Source organism: Monodon monoceros, unplaced genomic scaffold, assembly GCF_005190385.1.
Source record: "Monodon monoceros isolate NGI ecotype Baffin Bay Population unplaced genomic scaffold, NGI_Narwhal_1 Super_Scaffold_14, whole genome shotgun sequence".
In the NCBI taxonomy this organism is placed as follows: Eukaryota; Metazoa; Chordata; class Mammalia; order Artiodactyla; family Monodontidae; genus Monodon; species Monodon monoceros.
The window spans coordinates 23,111,553-23,138,755 of record NW_021703770.1 but is presented as its reverse complement, the minus strand read 5'-3'; the positions used below and the strand labels follow the sequence as shown (position 1 = coordinate 23,138,755).

Sequence of the window (27,203 nt, the reverse complement as noted above, 5' to 3'; positions counted from 1 at the left end):
AAAATTTTTGATTAGGCAATCAATTTTTTATCCTTATTTTCATTATGTTTTGTTCCTGTCTATCAGACTTCCTAAGATTTGAAACATGGTAAATAAAGGGAAAGTAAAACCTTGTTTTTTCTGTTATTCGATAACACACTTTAAAAAAATCATTTTAAGGTGTAGATTTAGGGTAAAAATTAAAAGTAATAAATGAGTTAAAATTTGATTTGGGAATGCTTTTATCATTTATTCATACATTCATTGATTTTTTTTCCAGTAAAATCATAACTAATGTAATCTTCTCAGTCATTCCTAAGGGTTGACAGAATTAATTACTGTCATTAAGGTTGATCTGGAAAATCCATCTGCCCTAAAATATCCTTTCCACTCATTAATTTCCCACCATTAGAGTCATTCTTACAGAATTAAAGTTTAGCTTTTACTATATTATCTGAGATAGTTTATCAACATTGTGATTCTTCTAGTGGAGAACAAGATCTCATGGAGAGTGGATGGAGATCAGGTACTGTTTGGTATGTACTGCTCTCTCTCCATAATAATAATCCTCATGTAGGTTTTTGCTATTCAGTGTATCTGCAGAACCTGCAGTCTGTTAGAAATGCAGAATTTCAGATCTCATCCCAATCCCATCAAGTCACAACCTGCATTTGAGTAAGACTGCAAGGTGATTGTGTTTACACTAAAGTTTGAGAAGCATAGTCTAAGACTTAGACTCTAAAATCTCTATCAATCATTATTGCACCTCCGTATACATTACTAATTTGTCTGCCTGTTCCTACCTACTTAAAATTTCTTATGTAATTTCTTGCTAAAATGATGTCTTATAAAAAGTTACATTAGATAATATAGAGCCTACCTACCAATGGCTTCCTGTCTCATTTACATTAAAATAAAACTCTTTACCTAGGCCTCAGAGCCTATATGGTCTAGTTCCTGCCGGTTTCCCACCTGATCTGCACTTTCTTTCTTGTCCACTGAACTCCAGGCACCTCAGGCTTTTTTTTTTGCAAGAAAAACTCAAGCTCTTTCTAGCTAGTTGTTTTTTCTGACATCTCTGCTACCATCAGGTAATTATTCATTTATTTGCTTGTCTTTTTCTCCCTATTTGAATATAAACTTAAAAAGCAGGGTTCATTTTGTTCAATGTTTTATAATAAGGAACTAGAAGAAAATATGACCTGCAAGCAGTCAGTGAACTTTTGTTGAAGAAAGAAACAAATAAAGACAGCAATAAGGAAGGAAAGAAGTAAGGAAGAGAAGGAGAGGAAGGAAGAAAGGAAGGATGGATGGATAAAAAGAAGGAAAGGAGGAGGAAGGGAAGGAGAAATAAAAAGGAGAAAAGAAACAGAATGAAAGAAAGAAAAGGAAAAATAGAGACAGAAAAAATAAAGAAAAGAAAGGAAAGGAAGAAAAGAGGGAGGAGAGGGGAGGGGAGAGAAAGGAAGAGGAGGGGAGGAGAGGGAAGGGAAGGAGAGGGGATGGAGGGAGGGAGGGAAGGAAGGAAAGTCTTGAAGAAAATAACTCTGTAGTTTTGGACACTACCTAAAAGGCAATCTAGAGTTGGATCCTCAAATGGAGAGCTTTTGGAATTTAAGGCAAATGTGTGGCAATGGTTCTGTGAAAAATGTTTATGTGTCTAAGTTTCCATTTACTGGGATGAGGAGAGTGACAATCTAACTTTTTTGATGGTAGTGTCAGCCACTTCTATGGTTGTTTTAACACTAGCTTTACAATGAGATAACCATAAAGATAAGTCCATGTCAATTCAAACATCAAGAGAAAATAGATGATGATGATAAATACATTAATTAATATACAAGATCTCTGGATAAATTCATAGACACTTTGGATTATAAGGGACAGTGACAGTCATATAATTTCAACACTCTTTGATGTTTAATGCTTTCTAAATACCCAATTTGTCCATCAAGCTATGCTTGAATACCTTATTAGTGATTTAGGAATTTACTGTTTTCTGAAGCACACAGTCTATATTTGAACAAAATTCAATGCTAGAAAAGTCTTCTCTATTATATATTTTGTACCTTCCTGTGTTTTCATACACTAAGTTCTACAACCTATGGCAGAACAGGTTTGGTCTCTCCTACATATAACATATTACATCACATGTTTAAAGACAGCTATAACTCATCCTCACTCACATATCATGCTGTAGCAATTCTTTCTCTTAGAATTGACCAATTATTTTTCTCTATTATCTTATCTCTACAAATTTTCCTTTGAAAATAGAGACCATATCTTAAATTTCTTTTGAATTTATCATACGTTTAAGCACAGAGATAATATGTTCAATAAATCCTTATACCTGATGGACACATATCTGTATCCACAAAGACTTAAGTAACCACCCATAAACTAACTTCCTCACTGTGATATTGCTTATGAAGATTAATAAAAAATGTTTCAATTTACAAATTTATACTCTATAAAGTATTAACAGAAATTTTGAAAACAGTACTAGTTGCTTGCAAACTGTTGAAAAGATTTAAAATATATAGCTACATGTGGCCAAATAGCCTATTAATGAAAGGCACATACTAGGCACCCAAGAACTGCTACTTCCACACAATAGAGTTTTTGTCATATTATGGTCCAGTGTTTTAAACAAAATTTTTACATATCACTTCTGAAATACTGACTTTTGAAATAAACTGTAGTTAGTGTAGATGTAAGTCTGATAGTATATTGTTTTCCCTTTTTTGTTGGGCAATCTAAAAGTTCAGATGAGGGCTTCCCTGGTGGCGCAGTGGTTGAAAGTCCGCCTGCCGATGCAGGGGACATGGGTTCGTGCCCCGGTCTGGTAAGATCCCACATGCCACGGAGCGGCTGGGCCCGTGAGCCATGGCCGCTGAGCCTGCGCGTCCGGAGCCTGTGCTCCTCAAAGGGAGAGACCACAGCAGTGAGAGGCCCGCGTACCACAAAAAAAAAAAGTTCAGATGAGCTTACTTGAAAAACTATTGCTTAAGATAAAATTTTTAAAAATTCCTGCTTTTGTCTGAATTAAAATTGCTGACCTAAAATGAATAATTTATGCTGAATTAACTACTCTTACCTTAAAGCTGAAAACAATAAAAAGTTCTACTTGCAAACTGGTAAATTAAAATAGGTTTTCTTTTATGCTGCCATTATGGGGGGGCTCTACATCATATTCAATTTCAGTTAAACATAATTTCATGTTACTTTATAAACTAAGCTAAAACCCTGCTTGATCCTATTAATATGATCATTAGCTATTAAACATACTATGGAAGAATTGACTACACTATGTTAAAACAAGTAGCGGCAATGACTATAAATGCTTATGACACATATTTGACTCCACAAGATGATACAGTCATCTAAATTTCTGCTAAGAAGAACAATAAAAGAGATCTTATAATTATTATAATTGTATATGGGGACTTTTCCAGAAGAATATATTCACATTTTTACATGAAAATAGCAACTACCATGGCTGCTCATTAACAGCTGACAGAACTTGTCTACATATTGAAAAAAAAGAAATACCATTCCACCACAATATATAAGAAAAACAATGTTTAAAAAACTTACCTAGAGTAAAACACATTTTAATGACTATTGTTTTAATAGTATAACCTCTTAGTATAATAGTATAAACCTCTTGAGGAAGAAAACCCAACTATGGTTGTCATCTATATTACTTTAACCTTAATATCACCTAATAAAAGGATTTGCATTAGGCCCTTTTGAACCATGAGTAAATGGAAGGATGAATGAATACTAGTTTAGCAATATGAAGACTGGGTTTTCATATGGCCTCTTCCAGACCACAATTTCCTGTATAAAAATAATGCTGTTGTAGTAGATGATCTGAAAGTGACCATCTATTTAAAAAAATATAATCTTAGAAATTCAGGACTCTTTAGTTATAATTTTGTAATAATATTACATATGTCCCGCTATTATAAGTCAACTTTGAATTGAAATCTCTTAGGGCTATAATAATAAACTATGGGGTTTAGAGATTGCTGAAAAAGGTATTTTAGGTAAATATTAAGAAATAATTTCAAAAAGAAATCATAAAGCAACAAACTATTCTGATAAAATTTAAAATATCATTAGATATTATGTTATCTAATTTTAAACATCTGTATAATCAATAAGCTAAAAATATCAATTGTTTTTAGGTTTATTTATATGACTGTAAATATTCCTTTAAGCAAAGTTGAACACTTTATTTATTTTGGTATAGGTTCATCATATTTCTATTCAGCACCATCTACTCAAAGCATTCTTTATACATCTTAGCAATATAAACGCAATTTACTAGTTTGAAACTTTTGTTCATCTCTCAATAATTTGTACAAATATCCTCTGTGCAGCCTTTCCTGACTTCTACACTTAGAGGTAGTCAGTCCCTCTCCTTTCTTCAATAACATTTCGAAACAACTGCTATGGCAGTGTTTCTCGTAATAAGCTTGTAATTACTCTTTTTTTTTAAGTTATATAGACTACATCATAGCACAGCCTGCTTTGTTCATTTTTATATCTCTACTATACAGCACAATATCATGTACATAGCAAGAGTTAAAACGTATTTGGTGAATAATAAAAATAATAACAATTACTATTTGTTAAACATAAGCCAGCAACTGTGCTAAATTTTTTTTCACATAACTACCTATGAGGTAGGTATTCTCAGTTACTAAGAAATTGCAGGTTTGAGAGTTGAAGTTATTGCTCAAGATCATATAGTTAATAAGGGACAGAGTATAAACTCAGCCTAGCTCTCTGACCTCAAAGCTAACCAGCAATGGTGGGCAATTTGGTTTTTCCTTTCCATTGGGAGAAAATACTTGAAATTTTTTGTCATTTGTACTTAATACTGTGTTTAATCCTCACTATAACCCTAATGTAATACTGTGATACTATTTTACTGATAGGGAAATTCAACCCTAATAGTTCACATTGCCTGCAAAGAGTCTCACACATAGCAGGTGAAAAAAGTGGACTAAAATCCAGTCAATAAAGCTGAATTTTCATTTTGAAGTCTACTGAGCACTAATAAAGGAAACTGTAGTGTTAATACACTGTTTTTAAAGAAGAGCTAAGTCAACATTATTTATCAGTATTTTTCTCTTTTACTTGTTTATATTTCAACGTTAAAGAATCTTTTTAAATGGAGAAAACCAGAAAGGGTTTTCTTTTACTAAGAACAAATAGAAAGTGAAAAAAAAAACTTTTAAGAGGATAACTTAAGTTGAATTACTGATGTTTTAACTATAGTACTATAGGAAAAATTAATTGGAACAGTACCCTCTTGGGATTGAAAATGTCTTTGATAAATATTCCAAGATTTTTTTCAAATTATTAATTGTGCAGCTTTTATAATTAACTAGTGATTTAAGGTTTAATTAATCATAAATTAATACATAGATTTTTGAATCTACACACTCACAAGTACCAAATACTATGAACAATTTCAGTGTCTTTGTTTTCTTTGTTTTCATAGTGGTAATAGTGTAAACTGTAAGCACTTTACCTCAAGTTATTGAGAATAGACAAATTAGGAATTAGTAATGATCAAAAGACATCATAAAAATGAAAGTTTCATAAATGAAACTTTCAAAAAATGAAAGTATAATTGCAGTGTGAATAGAGAAACATGATGAAAAATGCCAAATTATCACAGTACAAAACTGTACACACTTGTAGACATAAAAACAAACCTATGCTATCACAATCTCTATCGTATATATGCTTTAGATGGTAATTAATTTCAGTAAAATAATATCCATTGTATTACATTAATATTTATTCATATGAAATTTATTGAATTTATAGCTTGCTTATGTTCATTTATAAATTTTCTTTGATTTTATAAATGTGAAAAGGGCGTAAGCTAGGCATTTATATCTAGTTTTATTTTGTGAATTTTGAAGTGGTAATATAATAAAAAAGCAATATTTTATTGTAAGTACATGAGAATACTTTTGCCTTTCAAAGTAATTAAAAACACTGTTTTCTATAACTGTAACAAAATAGCTATCTTTAATACTGAAATACATGGATACTTGATTATATTGAAGAATATAATTTTAAGCCTTTAAGTCATTTGAGTGAATACTCTAGCTGGTGAAACTGTAAACATTTATTCATCAGTTTACTAAATATTATCTAAATATGTCTATGGGTCAGAAGTTGTTCTAGGCACTGGGAATGCAGCTTGAACAAGACCCATCCACTCCTTACCTTACAGAACTTAAAGTCGCTAGTTACAACAATTTAAGCTAAATCTTGGAAAGAGAATTAGAATGATTTGGTTGAAAGGAAGAAGGAATAGCTTTGGGAGTGGCCTGAGGTAGAAAAGAACATGGTATGTTTGACAAATTAAAAGAAATTCTTTTTGGCCAAAAAAATAAAGAATGACTGTGAAAGAGATGAATTTGGAGATATAGGCAAAAAGCCAGATCACAGAGGTTCCCATGGGTCATCATCAAGTCTCGACTTTTTTCCCAAGATCACTGGAAAAACAGTGGAAGCTTTAAAGCAGTGGAGTGAGGTGATTAGATTTTCATTTTTAAAAGGTAATTCTGACTACATTGTGCAGAATGGAATAGACGAACAAGAATTATTTTTTCTCTAAAATATCTAGAAAAATTAAGCAAGTTAGTTTTGTATTATTTTTACTGACTCATCTAAAATGTCAATTACAGGACTCACTGCCTACATGCATCCTGTAACTCCTTTAGTGCTCTGCTCAGCCATGAGCTTTACAAAATCTTCCTTGTTCCACCAGGATGGATTTCTCTATGTTCTCCACTCTATCTCACTCTCTCGAAAGAAAGGACCATGTAATATTCATCCTTATTTCGCACAGAACAGAGCTCAGTGGGCATTTCAGACATGCTGGCTGAACTGAAATTATTCTTAAAAAGAATACTGTTTTCATGTCAGCCAATCCTAATTTAGAAATTTGGTCCTGCTTAAAGTCTTTGAGGACTGTTTTATATCTGAAAATATAGTTGTATATTGAGGTTTTTAAAAAGCATAATAGATATAGGATAACAGGTTTCCTTTGCTTCTAACATTGACAATTTTTTCCCCCAAATGTTAATAGTTTGTGTCAAATATAATAGGTAATGAGCCAACTAAAATCACTGAAATAGCAGGTTACTGAAGAAGAGTCAGAAGGACCAATTTTAATTAAAATAAAGATTTGATGAAAGTATAATAATTTAAGTCACTAAAAAATGATGAATATAACATTCAAAATGTTTTCTGTAAACATAATTTAAACATCAATGATTAAAAATATTTATGACCAAGGTAGATGGCAGCATTGAATGAATATCATATCCATAAACACTATTTTAGAAAGAATATATGTGAAACAGGTCTAAATATTCTGAATGCTGTAAAACAGCACTGGGAGATTATGACAACACTTGAGAAAATTTGAGCACTGATTTGGAATTTACCAAGGATGTAATCTTGATGCTTAATTGAAATTTAGCTGAATGTACTTCAAATTTTAGATTAATTTTCAAATCACATTATTTAATCTAAAAATTGACAACTACTTATTCCCTTTTCAATCTGAATTATTTATTCAAGTTCTACAAAATATTTAATTTGTAGCATCAGAGTTTCTCAAATCACTTGATGGCAAACTTTGGCTGAAGCGGCATTTGTATTATTAGCTGATAAATAATAAACTTATGTCCGAAAATTACCTGCCTCTTTTTCAGTGGGTAATAGAATGAATACAGGAAAGTTTGTTAATGTTAATTAGCTCATGCAAATTTCTGAAGAGAGTGAAAATACTAAATTGAAGGGCTTTTTTCTTAATCGATATTTCATTAATATTTACACATTTTTTGTTTCCCAGTAATAAGAAAATCTACTTGATTAAGCAAATCATAAATTTGATAATGATCCCTATATTCACATGAATGGAAATATTCATGGTAGGAGAGTGAATAGAGAACCAAGATGATATCATTTTAATCCTTTAAAGGAGACTATCACATGCTAAAAATTCATTTTATTTTATTTTTTTTTGGCCATGCCACGTGGCTTGCAGGATCTCTGTTCCCCGACCAGGGATTGAACCCATGACCTCTGCAGTGGAAGCACAGAGCCCTAACCACTGGACCACCAGGGAATTCCCAAGAATTCATTTTAGAAAGCTTCTTATTAAAGAGAATCAAAGTAAGTACTTTCAGTATGAATTCTGATGGAAATGAGCTCCTGAGATATTTCTGTATGATTTTCAATCAATTTATGTAAAGATGTCTTGATTTTTCTCCTTAGTGTGTATTAAGCATTTGAATGGTTTTCTATTACTTATATTTGGAGAATATATGATTATGAGTTGGAAATAGAGCTGGAGTAGATATTTTGTTCTCCAAATATTAATGTGCAATTAATTAATATTTCCACTGATGCATATATCAATATATATTTGTTAGTTTTTGATACTACACTATTTTTTTCCTAAACTGTTCAATGAAACCTGCTACCATGAAACAGAAAATTGCTACACTTCCTAATTTTATAAAAGATAGGCTTATATTAATTGATTAGAAAATTACCAATATATGATTTGGCTCTGTGGTATTTTTATCTCTAAAAATTAAAGTAGGAAGTTAAGCAATATTAAATTTGGAGTCATAATATCAATGAATACCTGTTACCTTTTCAAAATGAGAAATCTGTTCTCAGTGCAATCATATGGGTCAGGCAATAGGTAATTCAGAAACAGTAGAATAAGCTATATAAAATAATCACCAGACATAATGTTTTCATTTTTCCCAATCAAATTATCTATTTTCTCAATAATAAATTAACATTTGTGTAAAAAATTTTTCATGCAAATATGAAAATTACTACATAGGATAAATCATCAATCAGTAAATGTGTGCACTTATTAATAGAAAAATGGCTTTTTTATTTTCATGTTATCTCAATACCATAAGTGGTATATAATAAGCAACGGGTATTTAGTACTTATTTTTACTATCCTTTATGCATTATTTTCTTTCTATTTTTACTCCCTCCTCCCTCCAACATTTGCACTACACTTTGATTTGTTTTTTTTTTCTAATTTTTGTACTTTCAAATTATTCAGGTTCTGACTGTTACTGTCTATATTTTTCAGCTACTTTGAACTCTTTCTTTCACTTCCTACATCTTGGCTCTGTTTGAGCTCATTCTCTAATTAGAATCATTACCAAAATATAGCTTTGGCTGTAACTAAATGGGCACAAGTAAAATAACATCCAATACCTCTATGAGTAACAACTGCAAGCTCTTTAGTTCTTTCTATCTGTTCAGCATTTCTTGGTCTTCTCCTTGTACTTTGTGTATCTGCTTGATGAGGAGAGAGCCCGTCCTTGGATGTGTTGGGGTCCAGACCTGAATTTCTGATATTCTTTACTTGCACTCGCTGTTCCTCGGAAAGTCTATGGATGGTGACAGCTGTAACACTGGATACAGTAACATCTGCAGATGTGCTAGCAACAGCAATAGCACCAGTGGTAGTCCTGTTATGCTCCTCTAACTCACCAGTGGAGGTAGTGTGGGTCAATGGAGAAGAACCTGTGGGACACAGTAGCACTAGATGCTAACTTTTTCTTTTAAATTTTGTTTTTTTTTCTGATAAGTTTAATAAATTATATTCCCTCTATCACCTTAAGTATTATCAAACATGAAAAGGCAAAACACAAACACACCACTAAAATGTGAAGTAACCAGATCTGATGTTTGGTCTATATCAATCAACCTATGAATGGATATTATACACAAATATACCACATTTTAATTCTAACACATTAGGGAGAAAAAGGTGAAACAGTAAACCCTTTACATGGCCCTGAATCAATCTTATTCATTATTTATCTACAGATGATTTTTTAGCAACAAATGCCTGGCAAGTGACAAGTTTTGACAGAATGGGTAACTATGTAACCACACTTTTCTCAGAAGTATGCTTTGAATAGTCTGTGCCATATCACTTCATGATTTCTGGGAAAAATATCAAATTTTTCTATTTTAAGACAAAAAAGTGAAGAAAGGAGAATTTAAAAATCAAAGCCAAATTGAAAACAAAATGATTTTAAAAAATGAAACTCTGAAAAACTACTCTATGTAAATGTCTATCTTAACCTCATTTGCCAGAAAGCAGTCAACATGATAAAATATTCAATGTCGTGAGCTATACATACTTTAGAATTTACCAGGTTGTTTTGGAAGTTGGGTAATATTTTTCAGAGTTTTAAAGTAAAACTTGAGATTAACCAATTTTCAACTAGTTAAAATTAAATAAATTGTTTTATTTAGAAATGACTGAAAATTAACTATTAGCATGGAAATTTTATTCATACAAAACTAGCTTTAAAAAAAGGTTGAAAGTTTCCAAATATCTCATAAGCATGTCACAGTAATTCTCTACATTCTTAACCTTATTAAAGTTTCACTATAATTTTAAAATTGTTTTAAAGGTACCAAATTAGGCTTTTTTTTTCTTTCACTTAAACTTTTTCAGAGATTGTGCTTGGTAGTACGTAATTCTCACATAAGGAAAAAAGATGAAACTTTATAATAAAAGCATGAAACAGAATGAAGATATACTTAGAAGGATCTTGACAGCTAAAATGCTTAACAAGAAAAAAATATTGAATTTTGGAGGAACAGCTACTAATTAGGAATAATAATCATGTCCTGGTTAGAAAACTTCTGAGTATTGTTTTAAAGCCAATGAGTGGTATATGTTTTTATATACTTGCTTTCTCAATAAACTGCATTTCAAAATTCTGTCCACAATGTATATTTAGATATTTTAGACAAAAATACATGGGTATATTTTATTCATTTTGCGAGAGAAAAAACAGCTATATCACATAATGTGGTTTGAGCATGTTCTGCCTCCTTCCCCTCCCCCCACCCTGTAGGCAGATGCTTAGTAGGACTAGTAATTCGGGTTCCTGCTTTAAACTCAAAAAAGAAGTCAAACATGAACCCCTGTCATTCACAAGCAAGCAAAGGAGCACATGTCTATTACTAATTCTTCCAGCCTGTGTTTTCGTATCATTTTAATTTGATTTACAAATTCAAAAAATTAAATGATTGTACTTTGTGGCGGGCAGGGGTAAATGAGGTATGACGATTATCAGATTATTCTAAAGGCTTTTAATATACTGTAAAGCGTTAATCAGAAAAAAGTTGCTATTGAATATTCATCCAAGTTACTTTGTGAATATTAAAATCTACTAAATGCATGTTGGTTATGCAAATTGGCCAGTAATATTTATTAAGCTAATATTTGGTAAGGGTTTTCTTTAGTCACATGATTAAGCAATAGCTACACATGCATTACTAACATTCAGTAACTGACCTCATGGTAAATCAGACATTTTGATGTTCATGTGCTCATTACTATAAAAACAGTACCTGGTCCATATTATTCTGGGAAGTTTAATTGCACCTTTCTTTTTGAAAGGAAGTATGACAAATCAGGATAAAAACTAATACTTTAGAACTTTTCCTGACTTTATCATAATTTCCAGGCTTTCAGGTTTAGTTTAAAAAAGGAAAGCATTTAACTGTAAACATATGTTGCTAAATGCAATCTAAAAGTATAAAAAATAATGGAATTTGTACTCTCTCAAATCTCAGCGTTTCTACCTTTAGCAAGGAAGTAAATTAATAGCTATTTATTATATTTCATCACTGAAGTTCATTACAATTAATCCTAAATAATCTCTTGTATTTGGGTAAATGAATCTGGGGTAATTCTTAGGAATGTGTCCAGGTTGCTTCTATAACTAATCTTTAAGCTCTACAGACTAATTTCAAACACCCGTTTTTTGAAGACCCCAGAGGATAAATACAGTTCTTAAACAAATTTGTGAGTTAGAACTGATCTTTAGTAGCGTTTAGATCCAGGACTTGCTAGCACTCCCAATCTTAAAATCTTCAGTAATAGAGTTCTACTCTGGCTATTGGTAGTGAATATTCAGTATTACTCTCTTAACCTGAATGCAGAGCAGGGTGTAATATTTGAATAAAGCATTAAAAAAACCATTTATTTAATATCCATAGTGTAATTAGCTATATATTTCAACCAGATATTTTACTAACCTGTTCTTATGTTTTACTTAAATTTTGTGTTCATAATTTTTCCTCCCCATACTATAATGCAAGGTCCCTGAAGGCTGAGATTTTTGTAAATTCCATTCATTGCTGAATCTCAAGTATCTAGGACAATACCCAGTACATAGTATATGCTCAAGAAATATCCCTCAAAAAAAAGAATAAAAGAATGAATGAATTTAATAATTATTATAATTATTATTGTTAATAATAACAATAATAAAGAGGATAAATTTCATGAATGAAACATGACTATAATTTTTAATGTGGTAAATCATAGGTCAAACAGTATAATGAAATGAAGAATAATTCCAAAGAAAGGAAAAATTGATGGTTTTGTTTTGAACTTTCAAAAACATCACTGAAAAAGTGTGGAATCTGAAGATTTAAATGCATAAGTAATAGTTACTTGAAGATTTGTGTCAACATTCCCAAACCATGATAGTTTACAATGTTAGTGTGAAATGGATTTATTTAGAATGTTCAAATTTCTGTACAGTAAAAAGTAGATATATCTCATAATGGCAGGAAATAGAAGTGCATCTAAATTTAGTTAGGCACTTATATATACATATATATGTAGTGGAACTATAAAAAGCATTGATTTCCTTTATAAGGCAATAGAATCATCCATCACTATACAATTATATCATATATTGTATAATCATTTTATTTAAAATGTAGACCAATTTAGAATACTAATTTTGGTACCATTTTAAATTGGCAGTGTGTGAAACAGATTTTTAAATTGTCAAAATGCATCTTTTAACAGTTTCAAAATACTCAACTTTTTTTTTTTTTTTTTTTTTTTAATACTCAACGTTTTTGCATACATAACTGTTTTATGAGGAAATTGCCAATGCTGGAAAAAGGCTTAGGATTATATATAGCAACAATTCAATATTAAATATACAATATATCTAATTCAATATTAAACTATAACTTTCTTTTAAAATATTTTAAGTATGCTACACAATTATGTAAGTGTTATCTTTAATAGCACAGTATTAAATGCATGTTACAAGACATACAACCCAAATTTAGGAATAAACTGTACATTCAAAAAACCCATTCTTCATTAGAAATAAAACCATGTATACAAGATGTAGTTTATCACCATTAGATTACCCTGTCAATTAACTTGCTAGAGATATATTATAAATTTGATGTTTAAAATATAAATACATCTAAAATATAATTTTATTAATATTTTAATAAAAAACATTTTCAAATATAACAAAAAAATGAAATGATTTACACATATAAGCATGCTTCTATAAATCATAACTATATGTCCTCTTGGAATTATGATAAAGGAAAATGACATGTGTTACACATGTAAATTGGCAAATTTATATAATAGCACAATTAAATTATATAACTAAATTTGGATTTTATTATGTATCATATTAAAAATTATATTTTTGAAGGCTTTCTTATTTCAACAATCTGCAAGGTACTAAGCATAATTCATGTAAAGCGATTTATAAACGCATCATAGAAAGTATCTTAAATAAAAACTCAAAAAATTGAATTTGAATTTCATTTTGATTAAAATTTTAGTTTTACAGGTTTTTTTTAAATTATGTTATATTGCTTTGTAATTATTGTCTAACTCATCACAGACGTAAAGAACAGAATATTTTGCTAGAGATATGAGTGGATGTCCCAAAATGCATACAGCTATATAAGTACATGTTAAAGATAACTACGTATCCATAGAAGTAGCTTTTAGATATTTATATTTGGCATGTTATTTTATATAAGACATATATTCTGTTCCATTGATTTTAGCATTTCAAACGAAACATTTGAATAAAAGCTTAAATAACAAAATAATCTTAATTGAATAATTTTGTGGCATAATGATATATAATGAAGAAAAATGCAATAAACATATTTAACATGAAAACATGCAAAAGAAAAAATATACAAAATAACATCAAAATAAAATATAAATACAACTAATGCAGCAATTCTATATGAGTCACATTTAGATATTCTATAAATTTTAGCATATGTATTTTAATTTGTATGTTGTATTTCTTCTTTCATTTAATATTACATGAAACTTACAGGAGAGTGTCAATAAATGAGGACTCTTGAAAACTAATTAAAATATGAGGGGGTGAAGTAAAACAAAGCCACTGCTTTGATACATGTTACAGTTAGGAAGCATACAGTAGTTGGGAAAATACGTATTTTGCATTTTAAACGTTATAAATTCCAGTATTCTAAAATCTGTATGGCTTAGTATTTAATAGTATAATCTGGTGGATGTGGGTGTACTATGAATATTCAATTTATAGAAGAGATGAGTAAACAAATAGAAAGTAGCCTTTAAATTGTAGGAAAAATATAAATAATCTACCTTTGATTAGTCATTACCTAATATAAAATTGTCTGTCTGACTAGGAAAATAAATGGACAAATCCTGAAAAAATTAGTTTCTAATTTAGTTTTAAAGAGCAGGTATATATTGGTCTTATAAAGTTTTGATTTTAAATTAAAATGCTTCATTTATTTTGAAACTAAATAAGACTATGATCTTAAAACATCTCATTAAATAAATATAATATATTCTTAATTATAAGATACACCTCTAAGAAAGAAACCATTCAGCCATTAAAATATGATATGACAATGCAAAAATGCTGCCCCCTAAATCCAGATTTCTGATACAAAGAAATGGGAAAGAAGTTGATCTCACTAATTCAAGTAACAGATTTTCTATGATCATGAATTAATTAAATAAATTAGGTACACATTAATTTAAAAATAGAACTGAGAGTTTAAATAAATATTGTCTTTCTGAATTCACTGACATATTGATATATATTTACATTTATATTATATATTTATATCTAAATTTTTAAGCATTAAATAGGGACACCAATATTAACTTTTGCAAGTGGACTTGTTATTGTTTATCAGATGCAAGTGATCTTAAATGAATAAATATTTGCAATCTAAGCTGAAACTGATGATAGCAAGATTTAGTGATACATTTACTAAATCCACACTTATTATGAGTAAATAAATGATTATAAAACAAATATTCAACAAAATATGTGCTAATGCCAAGTTGTTTATATACAAGATAAAAACTCCATATTCTGAATTGTTTGCTATTTTGATAAACCCACATGCCAAACCAGCATAAATATCTTTACCTAAATGAAACATAGAAAATACCAAGTTTTAGAAAGCATACAGAGAGTACTCTGTTGGTCTACCACAACAAAACTACGTGTGTGTGCGTGTGTGTATGTATGCACACACACATATATATGGTAATATGGTAATGTGGTATATATGGTAAATACATATACTTGTCATATAACATGTTATATAATATATGTTATATAGTATAAATCCATGAATGTTACACTAAATATCCTCACAGTTTGTCACAGAATGTGAGAGAAGAGACATCTAATTTCTTAGTACTAAAAATATAGTAAGCTCATGCGAGGAAAAATTTAAGTAGAGGGCTGTATGGGTCTTGAAGATTTTCTCTCTCTAAGAGCCATTTCTTGCTTCACCTAGTTGATTAAAGTGAAGTTGCAAAATGAAGCGTCAGCATCTTATCACTCCTTTTCATACATTTTTGGAAGTCTCAACAATGTGTAGTGATAGGTCCAAGGTGTCTTTTTTTTAATTTTAATGTGCCCAGTCACAAACACACACACCACTCACAAGAATAAATATTCAAAAATGCAAACTGAAGCCTTTTTTGTGTAATTAAGCATAATGTTAATCCATAAAGTCACAATACTGACAATAAAACTTGAACACCTAGCTTTGAAGTAAGATTCACAACATCCTTGTCATATTTCATAAGAATAAAAGGATAGAATGTCCCTTCACACTTTCCTAAAACCACCTCCTAGAATCCTGCATTTTGAGACCTCTTTCTTGTAGCAGCTCTTACCTCTCAGCAGAACTAGAAGGACACATTCTGGGTTTCCCCAAAACAAAATGTAACTTAACACACACTTGTTTAATTTCCTTCCACAAAAAATCTTGTGGAATAGCTGCCAGTTCTCATGGAAGATTTAAAGGCATTGTTAGCAAAAAGGGATACCACATATCTTTTATTCCAAAGTGTAATATAAGGAACTCCTTCACTTTCAGAACACTGCTGTCTCTAATAACTGATATGTATTAATGACGTTTTGAAAGTAGAAATCATGTCTTATACATGTATATCTCTCACTTACCCTTGAATGTTTCATACATATATGAGGGAAGAATGAATGTGGATAAATGTACTTCTCTCTTATTTTTCAAAAACATAAACATTTCATTTTATGTTTAATAGTTATTGAGTGTTAAATGTATTTTAAGGATATAAATAAGAAAGAAATTGGACCTGTTCAGATGTATTTAAACAATATAAAAACATAATTATAACTGCAATTAATATTGCATGTGCTAGAACATAAGTAATGAAAAGAGGAAGGGACATCTAAGAACACATAAATCACTCTTTCATTTGTCTTTTCTCAAATGAGGGTAGTGTTTCCCTTTTCTTCCATTCTCCAGAACCTTTTTCCCTCCAAAAAAATATTTTATAATGATGATATTTGGTATTGTGAAGAAGGGAAAGAAGTAAGGGAAAGGAACTGGTGGAGTTACCCTTTATACATATCATGGTTGAAAGAAAAAATAAAAGGCTTTATCCTGACCTAGCTCATCATGTCCCTGAGTCCTGCTTACTTTGACTATCTCAGTGTTTCCATGTTTTTCCTCTATTTCCTTCTATAATGGCATTCTAGATTGGGGAGGGCAGGGGGTTTGTCATTTTCTTACTAATTATAAGTGTTCCTCTTTTTTTTTAATACCTAAAGTATAAAGTATACCTAATGCTGGTTTCATATATGTGATATGATTTAAAGGGAACCAAGGAGCTATTTCTCTCTGTGTATCCAGATGCTACTTAAAAAAAATGATGCTCTTTAGGATTAGGCATTGCTCTCTCATAATTGTTCTCTTATCAGACAAATGCTTTTTTGGTTGAGAGTGATATCAGAGTGATTGCTCAACTATTTAGTTTGAATTAGTTTATTGTAAAGTTTTCTTCTCCTCAAAAGAAATAATAGGGGCAGTTTGAGAAATATATGTTTTGATGAGGAGTGTGAAGCTTGCAGTAAGATCACTGAACACTACTTGTTGAGGCACTTATCATAGGTTAATATCTGATCCCATGTGGTTGTTATATGATTTGAAATAACTAGGTTCATTATTAACAGGTGGGTGTAATGGAGGTGTGGGCAGATAGGAAAGTGCTGACATTCTGGAAGAAAGACTATTATGGTATTTATTGTGGAAAGGTTGCTGAGCAACTGGTGAATATCTGCATAAATATGCTGAAGTAGAACAGCCTAATAAGAAACTCAAGCCAAAGGAAGTCTTATTTTCCTGCATCAACACTCTGTAAAACACTTTTTATCCTGTAGCAGCTAATTAATTAGTTGCAGGAGTGATTTTCTTGGGAAAAAAATACAAATCTTGGCTTAAAAAAGTAGCATGTTGAAGGAAAGTTTTTTCAAAACCTTTAGAAATGGTAAGAACCTTGAGTCTACCATTAAAGGTTACTATTAACTGGACAGACAAATATACATTATATATTGGGGTATTATATATAATTATATGTTGGGGTATTTAAAATATGTATTCCCACATTGAAAGGTAAATCTTCGTATTTCTTCATGTAATTATTCTGTCCAGTAACCTTTCTTACAAAGACTACATTTTATTTCAAGACTCTAAGTAAAAAGACTGTCTTGCAATACCATCAATAAAACAGAGGTATGAAGCCTATACAAGCCTAATAATGAGTAAGAGTATTCTATTTGATTAAGATCACACACAGTTTAATTGACTGACTTTTGGATGAAAAATATTAAAGAAAAGGAAGTTTTCTTAATCATTAAAGTGGTTTAAAATACCTAAAAGTTTTATATCTACCCAGATGAGTTTTGTATATTCCAATTACAGGCAATAATAATGATTATCAAATCATTTTTCTTACATATACTTTTAACTTTTATAAAGATGGTGGAGACTTGGCTTTTCACCTGTGGAATGGTATCTAATCTCCCCAAATTTCTGAATACAGGTGATTAAAACACCATAAATATATTGGTCATTCTAATGGTTACTTTAAATGACTAGATAACAGACTATTTAAATAAACATGTTATAAAGAGGACTCAACATTTACTGAACATTTACTGTGTTATAGACACAGTCCTAAGTACCTATGAGCTGAGGATATTAAAGCTCAGAGTAGTTTCAAAACATACACTAACTCACTCTGCTAGTAAATTAAAAAGCTAGGACTGGACCCAAATTGTATAATCCCAAAACCACAGTCTTAACTCCTGAAAATCAGTACACCTCTGCTTAGCCTCCCCAATACAAAATAGTGTGTAAACACTTGTGTCTCAATCAACATATAAGTTATTTATTTATGTTTTGTCTTCCTTGTATTTCTTCCCCCTCCTTCCCCAACACATGTCTGATTTTTACCAGGTCTCTCTTGCAACTCCCTTGCCTCAGGGAAGGATGGTTCTGCAGGACTAAAGGAGAAATTTGCTCTAAGATCTCTCCATAGCTTTTGTTTCCTAACAGTCTAGAATTCTTGAGGGGATTATCAAGTGACAGGAGAGAGTCAATGACTTGGGTAGAGGTTGGGGGCCAAGGAGAGGCACTGAAGATGACATACACAACCTCCCTACTGCATCTCAGGAAGTGGAAGAGGAACGTGGACTCTCACCTTTGGCTAAGATTTTCTACTAAGGCTTGTCATGGGAAGCCCAGGATTACCTGATTTCATGGGAAATTCGGGCTTGGACAGTGATGACAGGGTGCCACTGTCCAAGCACTGCAAATGCCCCTTGGATTCTTCTGCAACTCAAGGGAAGAAGAAGGTGCCAATGTTTTTTCTACCCTCACACACAATGACCTGGATAGAATTCTTCTGTCAGGGACAATAAGGTCTCTCAACTTTATCTGAATTTAAGAGAACAAAGTGACATTTCTTGCTCATGCAAGTCTGTGGATTAAATTTCATACCTGTTTCACTTGCAAATACAGCAAAAGTATATACACACCCCAACAGCCTGTCTTGTTTTTTAATAATTCAGTTTCAGCTTGACATGATGCCTCTGTGTTCTTACTATTTCCTCCTTTAACTACTATAGTTTTTCCTCTCATAACAGTTCTAAGTAATCTAATTTTACTTATCTTTGAAAATTATTTGCTGCTCAATAGTTACAAGACTTGTATTACCATCCCTAAGCCTTCCTACCATGTTACAAAATTGGATCACTTTTTTTTTTCCTTGCTGCATGAACAAAGCTTCTGTAAATTTCTGGTTCCTAACTTTTACCTACCAGGACTTCTCTAATCTTCAGAAAATTTCATAAGAGGAATAGTTTTTCTTAGCTTCACATAAATTTTATTATTTATGGAGTGTAGATACTTTACTATGAGAATTTTTGCCCTAAAGACCCAGGAATCACTTAGTCCTAAGCAACTATTCCCCCTGATTCCAAGTTCTAATAATCATAGCTTCTAACAATTACAGATCACTTCATGCAAGTTCTATGACAAACATTTTCCGTTTAGCCTTCAAAAATCATATGCAGAAGATACAATTAAAATTAACATAGTCCAGGATAAATAATTTGATTAAGGGCATTCACTCATGTATTCACTCAAGTGTTTATTGTCTCAAGTCATTCATTCAGTCAGGTATTCATCTAACAAGAATATATGAGTGCCCACTTTATGTCCGTCAGGCACTGAATAATTCAGAGGTGAGTAGTACAGACAGTAAGTTTCCTAAGAAAGATTACATTCAAGTGGAAGAGATGAAGAATGGACAGATTAATATAATAGCTAGTAGTGAAACACAAAGTGACATTTGTGCTAAAACCTTAATAAAATGAAAGAGTGGGAAATAAAAATAAAAGACTTGATACATCTGGCACTTTTATTCAGACTGTCAGATTCCATAGCTTGTATTCTTAACCTTGGTGACATACTGCTTCTTATTCAGTCAGAACTTGGGAATTTAACTTTATTTCTCTATAACTATGTTCCACGGTCTCTCGTGCTCTATATTTCTATGAAGTAATATGTATTTTCCTTTGAGATAATATTACATTTTGAGAGTAAAATTTATATATTTGAATTCACATTTAAGGAATAAAAATTAAAATAATAGCAATAGGGTCACTAACTTGTATTCAATGAACATCTATATTAAACTGCTAGCTAGCCATTGTTCAATGGTAGGATACAATGATGAATGAGAGAGATAATGTAAACATAAAAGTCTGTCATACAAAGTGAACTAAGTCAGAAAGAGAAAAACAGATACCGTATGCTAACACATATATATGGAATTTTAAAAAAATAAAATGGTTCTGATGAGCCTAGGGGCAGGACAGGAGTAAATACGCAGACGTAGAGAATGGACTTGAGGACACGGGGAAGGGGGAAGGGGAAGCTGGGACGAAGTGAGAGAGTGGCATGGACATATATACACTACCAAATGTAAAATAGCTAGCTAGTGGGAAGCAGCCGCATAGCACAGGGAGATCAGCTCCGTGCTTTGTGACCACCTAGAGGGTGGGATAGGGAGGGTGGGAGGGAGATGCAAGAGAGAGGAGATATGGGGATATATGTGTATGTATAGCTGATTCACTTTGTTATAGAGCAGAAACTAGCATACCATTGTGAAGCAAATACACTCCAATAAAGATGTTAAAAAAAAAAAAAAAACAACAAAGAAACAACAAATACCGTATGCTAACCCATATATATGGAATCTGAAAAAAAAAATAGGTCTGATGAACCTAAGGGCAGGGCAGGAATAAAGACGCAGATGCAGACATAGCGAATGGACTTGAGGACAGGGGGAGGGGGAAGGGTAAGCTGGGACGAAGTGAGAGTGGCACTGACATATCTATACTACCAAATGTAAATTAGATAGCTAGTGGGAAGTAGTCACATAGCACGGGGAGATCAGCTAGGTGCTTTGTGACCACCTAGAGGGGTGAGATAGGGAGGGTGGGAGGGAGACGCAAGAGGGAGGGGATATGGGGATATATGTATAGGTATAGCTGATTCACTTTGTTATACAGCAGCAACTAACACAACAATGTAAAGCAATTATACTCCAATAAAGATGTTTAAAAAGAAGTAAATTTTAATTAAAATAGAAGTAAAAACAATAGACAAACAAGAAAAAACAATAAAATATGACTGCACTATGTTGGTGTGTTAGATTAAATATGGCCACACATTCTTTGCAACTCTTTCCATCAAGAGGTACAAACTATTTCCCCATGCCCTTGGATCTAAGTAGTCCTCCTGCCTTACTATGACCAACAGAGTAAATCAGAAGTGCTATTGTGTAAATTCTTGTGTCTCAGTTCCAACAGTCCTTATAGCTTCCACCTTGGCTGTCTTGGAATGTTTCCCTGAGACTACCATACAAGGAACTATGTCTAGCCTACCAGAAAATGAGAGGCACATGAAGGAGAACTGAAGTGCTCCAGTTGAGAATATTGAGGCACTTCAATAAGTGAGGCCATAGTGGACCTTGCAGTCCAGTAAACCCTGCAGCTTAATGCAGCTATACATGTGAGCTCAGAAACATCCTGCAAACCAAGAGAATTGTGAGAAATAGTAAAGTACTGTTGTTTTAAGCCTCTAAGACTTGGGGTGGCTTTTACAAGCTATGGTTAATTGACATAATATGGGAAATGCAGAATTTTATAGGAATACATAATAGAAGCACTAATTTGATCTTGGGGATGACTGAATAAAGAGAAGCTTTCCGGAGGAAATATTTTATATTGAAAGCAGAAACATGAATAGGAATTTCCAAGGTGAAGACAAAGGAAAGAGATGGTCCAGACAGAGTGTGCTCTATGAACAAAGGTCATGAGACAAGACAGATCTTGTTAGCTTCTAGGAATTAATGGTCATTAGTATGGGTAAAACAGACTGCAAGCAGAAAACTAGAATTTAAGATGAAAATATAGGTAGAGGGCATATTGTAAGAATATGGTACAGCAGATATGGTACAAGGCATGAGATGATACTTGAACTTTGTATGAATCCAACAGAAACAGTCCCTTGATTCTACTCACTCTAATCAGCACCATATTTCTCTCATCCCTTCTCAGAACCAAATGTGTTTCTTGTAAGAAAGTATTATGATAGTATGGATTCTCTTTCCACTGATGGAAAACATAAAAAGCATTCTTAAGATTAAAAAAGTAAACCTCTAGTAATTCCAAAATGTGGTAACCGTGGGGTCATCTCTAAAACAAAATTTAAAATTATAAAATATTTGCATTTTTAACCCACAAGTCTTATATGTCTGTGTTCATTTCCCTTTGTTGTCATTTTTCTATTTTCCAGTGCGTCACCTATGAGGACCTACTTCATCCACTTTTTCAGAATAGTAGGTGGAATTCTCTGTTGAAGTAAAAATATATTTCACAACAAGGTCAAACAAAGTCTTTCATTAGAGGATGAAATTTGTGTTACAGAATTTCAGTCACTAGCTAGAAGGCTGCATAGAATTGGGGCAGATGTTGGGGGTTCTCAGTGCCCCTAGTCATGTCATACAGTCACCTACAGAGTCTATCTGCAAAAAGTCAGCTAGAATGTATCTTTATGTGTAATTACATTCAAAATATGCTCTCAAAAATTGTATTTTCCTTTCAGAAAGATGATTTCTGCTATAAAATGTTACTGAATCTGTGCAGTTTCTGGCTTTCCTGGTAGAGAGAATACTTTTATATTCAGACGAATAACTTCTAAAGTTCATTTCAGATGAAATTTCACATGGTGTGCCTTGAAACAAATTAGAATTAAAAAATAGTATGCCAGTCAGTCAGTAACATAAACTGAGGTTTGCAATATAGAAAAGAGAGAATGAGATACTTAAATTATTTTGTGATCCTAAAATAGTACATACAAATTATATACAGTACATTTTCTTGAGTTGGCCTAGTGAAGTGATCTATAGCAATTAAAGATTATTTATAATGTGACTACATCTATACTGCTTTTTGCAAAATATTATTATTTACAATCATTTTTAACACCACTTACAGATTAGAAAGAACACTGTTTTGCAATTAGTTCTTGGTTCAATACTGGCTATGCTGAAACTAGGAATAAAATTGTGGGTGATTTGCCTTAATTTCCTCATTTATCATGAAAAAGTTTGGACTGAATTAGTAGTTCCTAAATCTGTCACCGTGAAATGCTCCTTTCATTACATTTCCCTAAGAAACTATTTTTTGGAAAACTTCTGTCTTACATATAAACTAAATCACTTTCACAGTAAGAAATGGATGCTCATTTTAAAAAACCAATCATGTCACCAGGTAATCAGCACTTCTAATCACCATGAGGCAACCAATATATCACTGTGTTAGTTATAGTGCTAAGCAAAGAAAACTGATATTTTAGTTGGGATGTGATACACTGTAATGGGTAAATTTTAAATAAGCTTTTTGAAATAATGAAAATAATGGACCATTACTATTCTTCCAGGGAATCTCAAAAAGGAATCACTGGACTATGCAAGATGTTTAAGGTCCTTTCCAGCTCTACAAACCTATGAGTACAGAAAACGGAATTTAAATAATACACTTATTTTAATATGTTGTTCACCTGCCATCCTCTCTCTCTCTCTGTTTCTCTCTGTCTCTTTCTCTCCCCACACTCCTCTCCCTTACCTCCTTCCTCCTTCCCTTCCTCTCTTTGCTCTTTCTGTTTTTCTTTCTTTCTTTCCTCCTACAACTGTACTAGACATTTAATACATTCCAGGCCTGCCTCTGGTTGCTAAAATGATCAAAGGAAGGGAAGAGATATCAAGAAAGTACATATGGTGATTTCAGCAGTGTTAGCACTATGAAGGCACAAATATAGGAGGCAGAGTGCCTAGGTTGTTGAGGGTAGCCTAAATCACACTGACTTATCCTCTCTAAAATGGAGATTTTTGTGCTGACTCCTGAATGGTACCAAAAAAAAAAAAAAAAAGCCTGTCACAGGAAGACTTGAGGGAACACTTTTCCACTCAGAGAAAATGGCAAATACAAAGAACCTAAGACAGAAAAGAAGATGGTATGTCTAAGAGGGCAGTGAGAAAATGTTAAGTAGTAGGAAATGAGGGACTTGTGTGCCATTTTAAGAAGTTTGGGTTTTATTTTCTGATTTATTCTAAGTAAGTAATATAAGGGAAGAGCTGATTTCAACAAATCACTTTGCTATTAATGTGCATGTGTGTGCATGCTCATGTATGTGTATACGTGTGCATGTCTACCGGGAGTTGATTATGGTAGTAGTTTGCTCTATGACAAGAAATATGTGACAAAGTGGCATGTGGAAGAAAATGAGGTAGGTTTCCTGGCTTTTTTCCCACTAGAGCATTCCAAAGATGAAAAAGTCTGAAAATAGCTACTACAGAGCTTCTGCACCAGACTTCATATTTGCAAAGGTTGAAAATGTAAATACATCAGACCAGAGAGTCCATATTAAGAGCCAAGAGCAGATCCATGCAGAATGAGGAACTGCCTGGGATGATACAGGAAGTATAATGAGTACTGAGGTTCAAAATATATCCAAATGGCTAATTGAAACTAATGTTCCAAATAAATAACAAAGTGATGGGAATGCTAAAAGCTGAGTAGCACAGTCCCTGAAAGAAACAGATGCTGCGAGCAGCAGGGAGACACCAGCGTAACTGGAACAAATGTGACTGTGAATAATGCTCTTTCATGACCCTTACAGCCTATCATATATGCTGGGAAAGTGTATCCAAGATATTTAGAAAAATTTCATCTTTGAAGTTTTAAGGAACGAGAAGGATGCCAAGGCTAAATAGGACATAAAAAGAAAATGAGATTATGGCATTCTACAGAATGACATGAGATGTGGTAATTCTTGAATTAAGAAAATGGGCTAATATATTTAACAAAAAGAATGCATTTCTTTGTTGGTTCATTTAACAAATATTTATTGAGTGTTACCATGTGCTAGGCATTATTATGCTGAGGATATAAAGGGAAAAATCACACCCCATCTTCCTTTCAAGGAACTTACATTTTTAAAGGGGAAGAGATACAATAAAGCAATAAATTAACAAAGAAAGGAAATGTCCAATAGTGAACTGAAGAAAATTTTTAAACTGGCATAACAGAGTGTGCCTGGTACCTGGTCAATTAAAGCCTCTTTGAGACGAGGATATTTCTATTATGACCTAAAGGACAGGAAGAAGTCAACCACCTGAAGGCTGGGGGATAAGAATTCCAGAAAGCCAGTGTTGCTGAGTCACAGGCAGGGAGGAGACGCATAGGGATGAGTTTGGTGATACAGGCAAGGGGTGAACATGTAGATCCAAACAGTCAGCTGTATCAATGAAGTTTTTAAATAAATGTGCTAGGAAGCCATGGTGAGGTTTTGAGTTTGACATGGTTTGTATTTTTTTTAAATCACCCTAGTTTGGTATAGATAATAGATTACAGAGAGGCAACAGAGTCAGAGGACATACCAAAGAGAAGGCTAGTGCAGATATAAAGGATAGAGATAATATTTTTGATGACTGGGGACAATGGGTTGACTCAACAGGCAAACCAATGGTCATGGGATAATTAAAATTTAAATGAATTTTAAATTAGATAGTATTTACCTAATTTATTATAAATATCAAGTATAAATGTGTGATTGTGCTGGTTAAAATGATCAATTTAAAAGCACAGTCTACATATGTGAAGTAATGTCCTATATTTTCATCTGATATGTCCAACTCAATGAGTATGTATACTTCCAGCTGCTAGCAGAAACAGTTGTAAAGGATAGCTGGATGCAAAAGGCAACTGAAAACTGGAAAAGACCACAAGCATATACTTCATTATTATTACTCCAAAGAAGAAAATAAATAAAGAAAATAAAGAAAAAAATACAATACTATTTTGTCAATCTTTTTCATGAAAAATAATCATATAGGAAATGAGTTAAATTAGCATGTAAGTCCCCATTATGTCTAAAATGGCCAGGTACTGTGATAGATGCTTTAAAAAATACCATGGGCTATAATTATCACAATAATATTATATGTTAGAAATTATTATTTTTGTTTTATAAATGATAAAATTGAGATTTCAAGAGCTAAGAATTTCATGGGCTTGACTGTAATTCCAATAAATGCTCTTTGTTCTATAATACTACACTGATGCCCTACATCTTCATGTCCATTCCTTCTTCACATTATACTACTGATAAGTGTAGAACCAATACACCTATTCATATAAACCATATTTATTTAGAAATTAGAAAACTTAATAAAAACAACGCACAGCATTCCCAAATGGGGAATAACAGTAGCCTTGCCAATAAAAAGTAATAGAATTAGATATCACCAGTGGTAACAATGTCTTTTATTTTTATATTTGGAAAAAATACATGTGTAAAAGTCTGGAAATATATAAAATATAACTGGCTTAAAATATTCTACAAAAAATTAATAAATAAAAAATTTTTACCTGCACTTATTGTATAAAAGATACCTATATTTATAATTTCCAGGGCACTATTCTCTGTCTGAAGGTTAATAAGACATGTATTTTCCATTAAAGGAGATATAAAATTTCTAAAAATTAGCTAGAGTCAAGGGAAGGTGGGAAAGGAGACAGATCATATCTGAATCTCTATATAAGAAAAAGTATGGAGATAACTGCATTTAAGAGCTGTAGGCAACTGATGGGATGGGGCAGCTGAGGTTGAGAGAAAAGTGTATGCAAGGATGAAGAAGTATGAAAAAATTAAGAAACTGACAGCTAGTTCAGTTTTGGTGCAAATAACATGAGAGGAGTTGGTAAAGGAGAAATCTATAAAGGGTAGCATGAAAGATATTAAGCAGTTTGAAGCAGTCATTTGTTACTCCTTGGCCACCCAGAAACCATAGTTCTAGTAAGAGAAATTTGTTTGAAGGATTTTAACTTGTCACATCTTTTAGCTTT

The 27,203-nt window shown here is 32.2% G+C and overlaps 1 protein-coding gene across 3 annotated transcripts in view; it reads right to left on the bottom strand.

Annotated features, from left to right (window-relative positions):
• The window catches only part of CSMD3 (CUB and Sushi multiple domains 3), a 1,080,114-nt gene that overhangs the window by 676,230 nt on the left and 376,681 nt on the right, over positions 1 to 27,203 (bottom strand). Inside the window, exon 7 of one of the 3 annotated variants that reach the window (XM_029222726.1) lies at positions 9,277 to 9,588. The exons of the other annotated variants lie outside the window; for them this stretch is intronic. Within the exon in view, the coding sequence (XP_029078559.1) occupies positions 9,277 to 9,588 (312 nt within the window). The remainder of the gene's footprint in view (positions 1 to 9,276; positions 9,589 to 27,203) is intronic. 3 annotated transcript variants of the gene reach the window in all.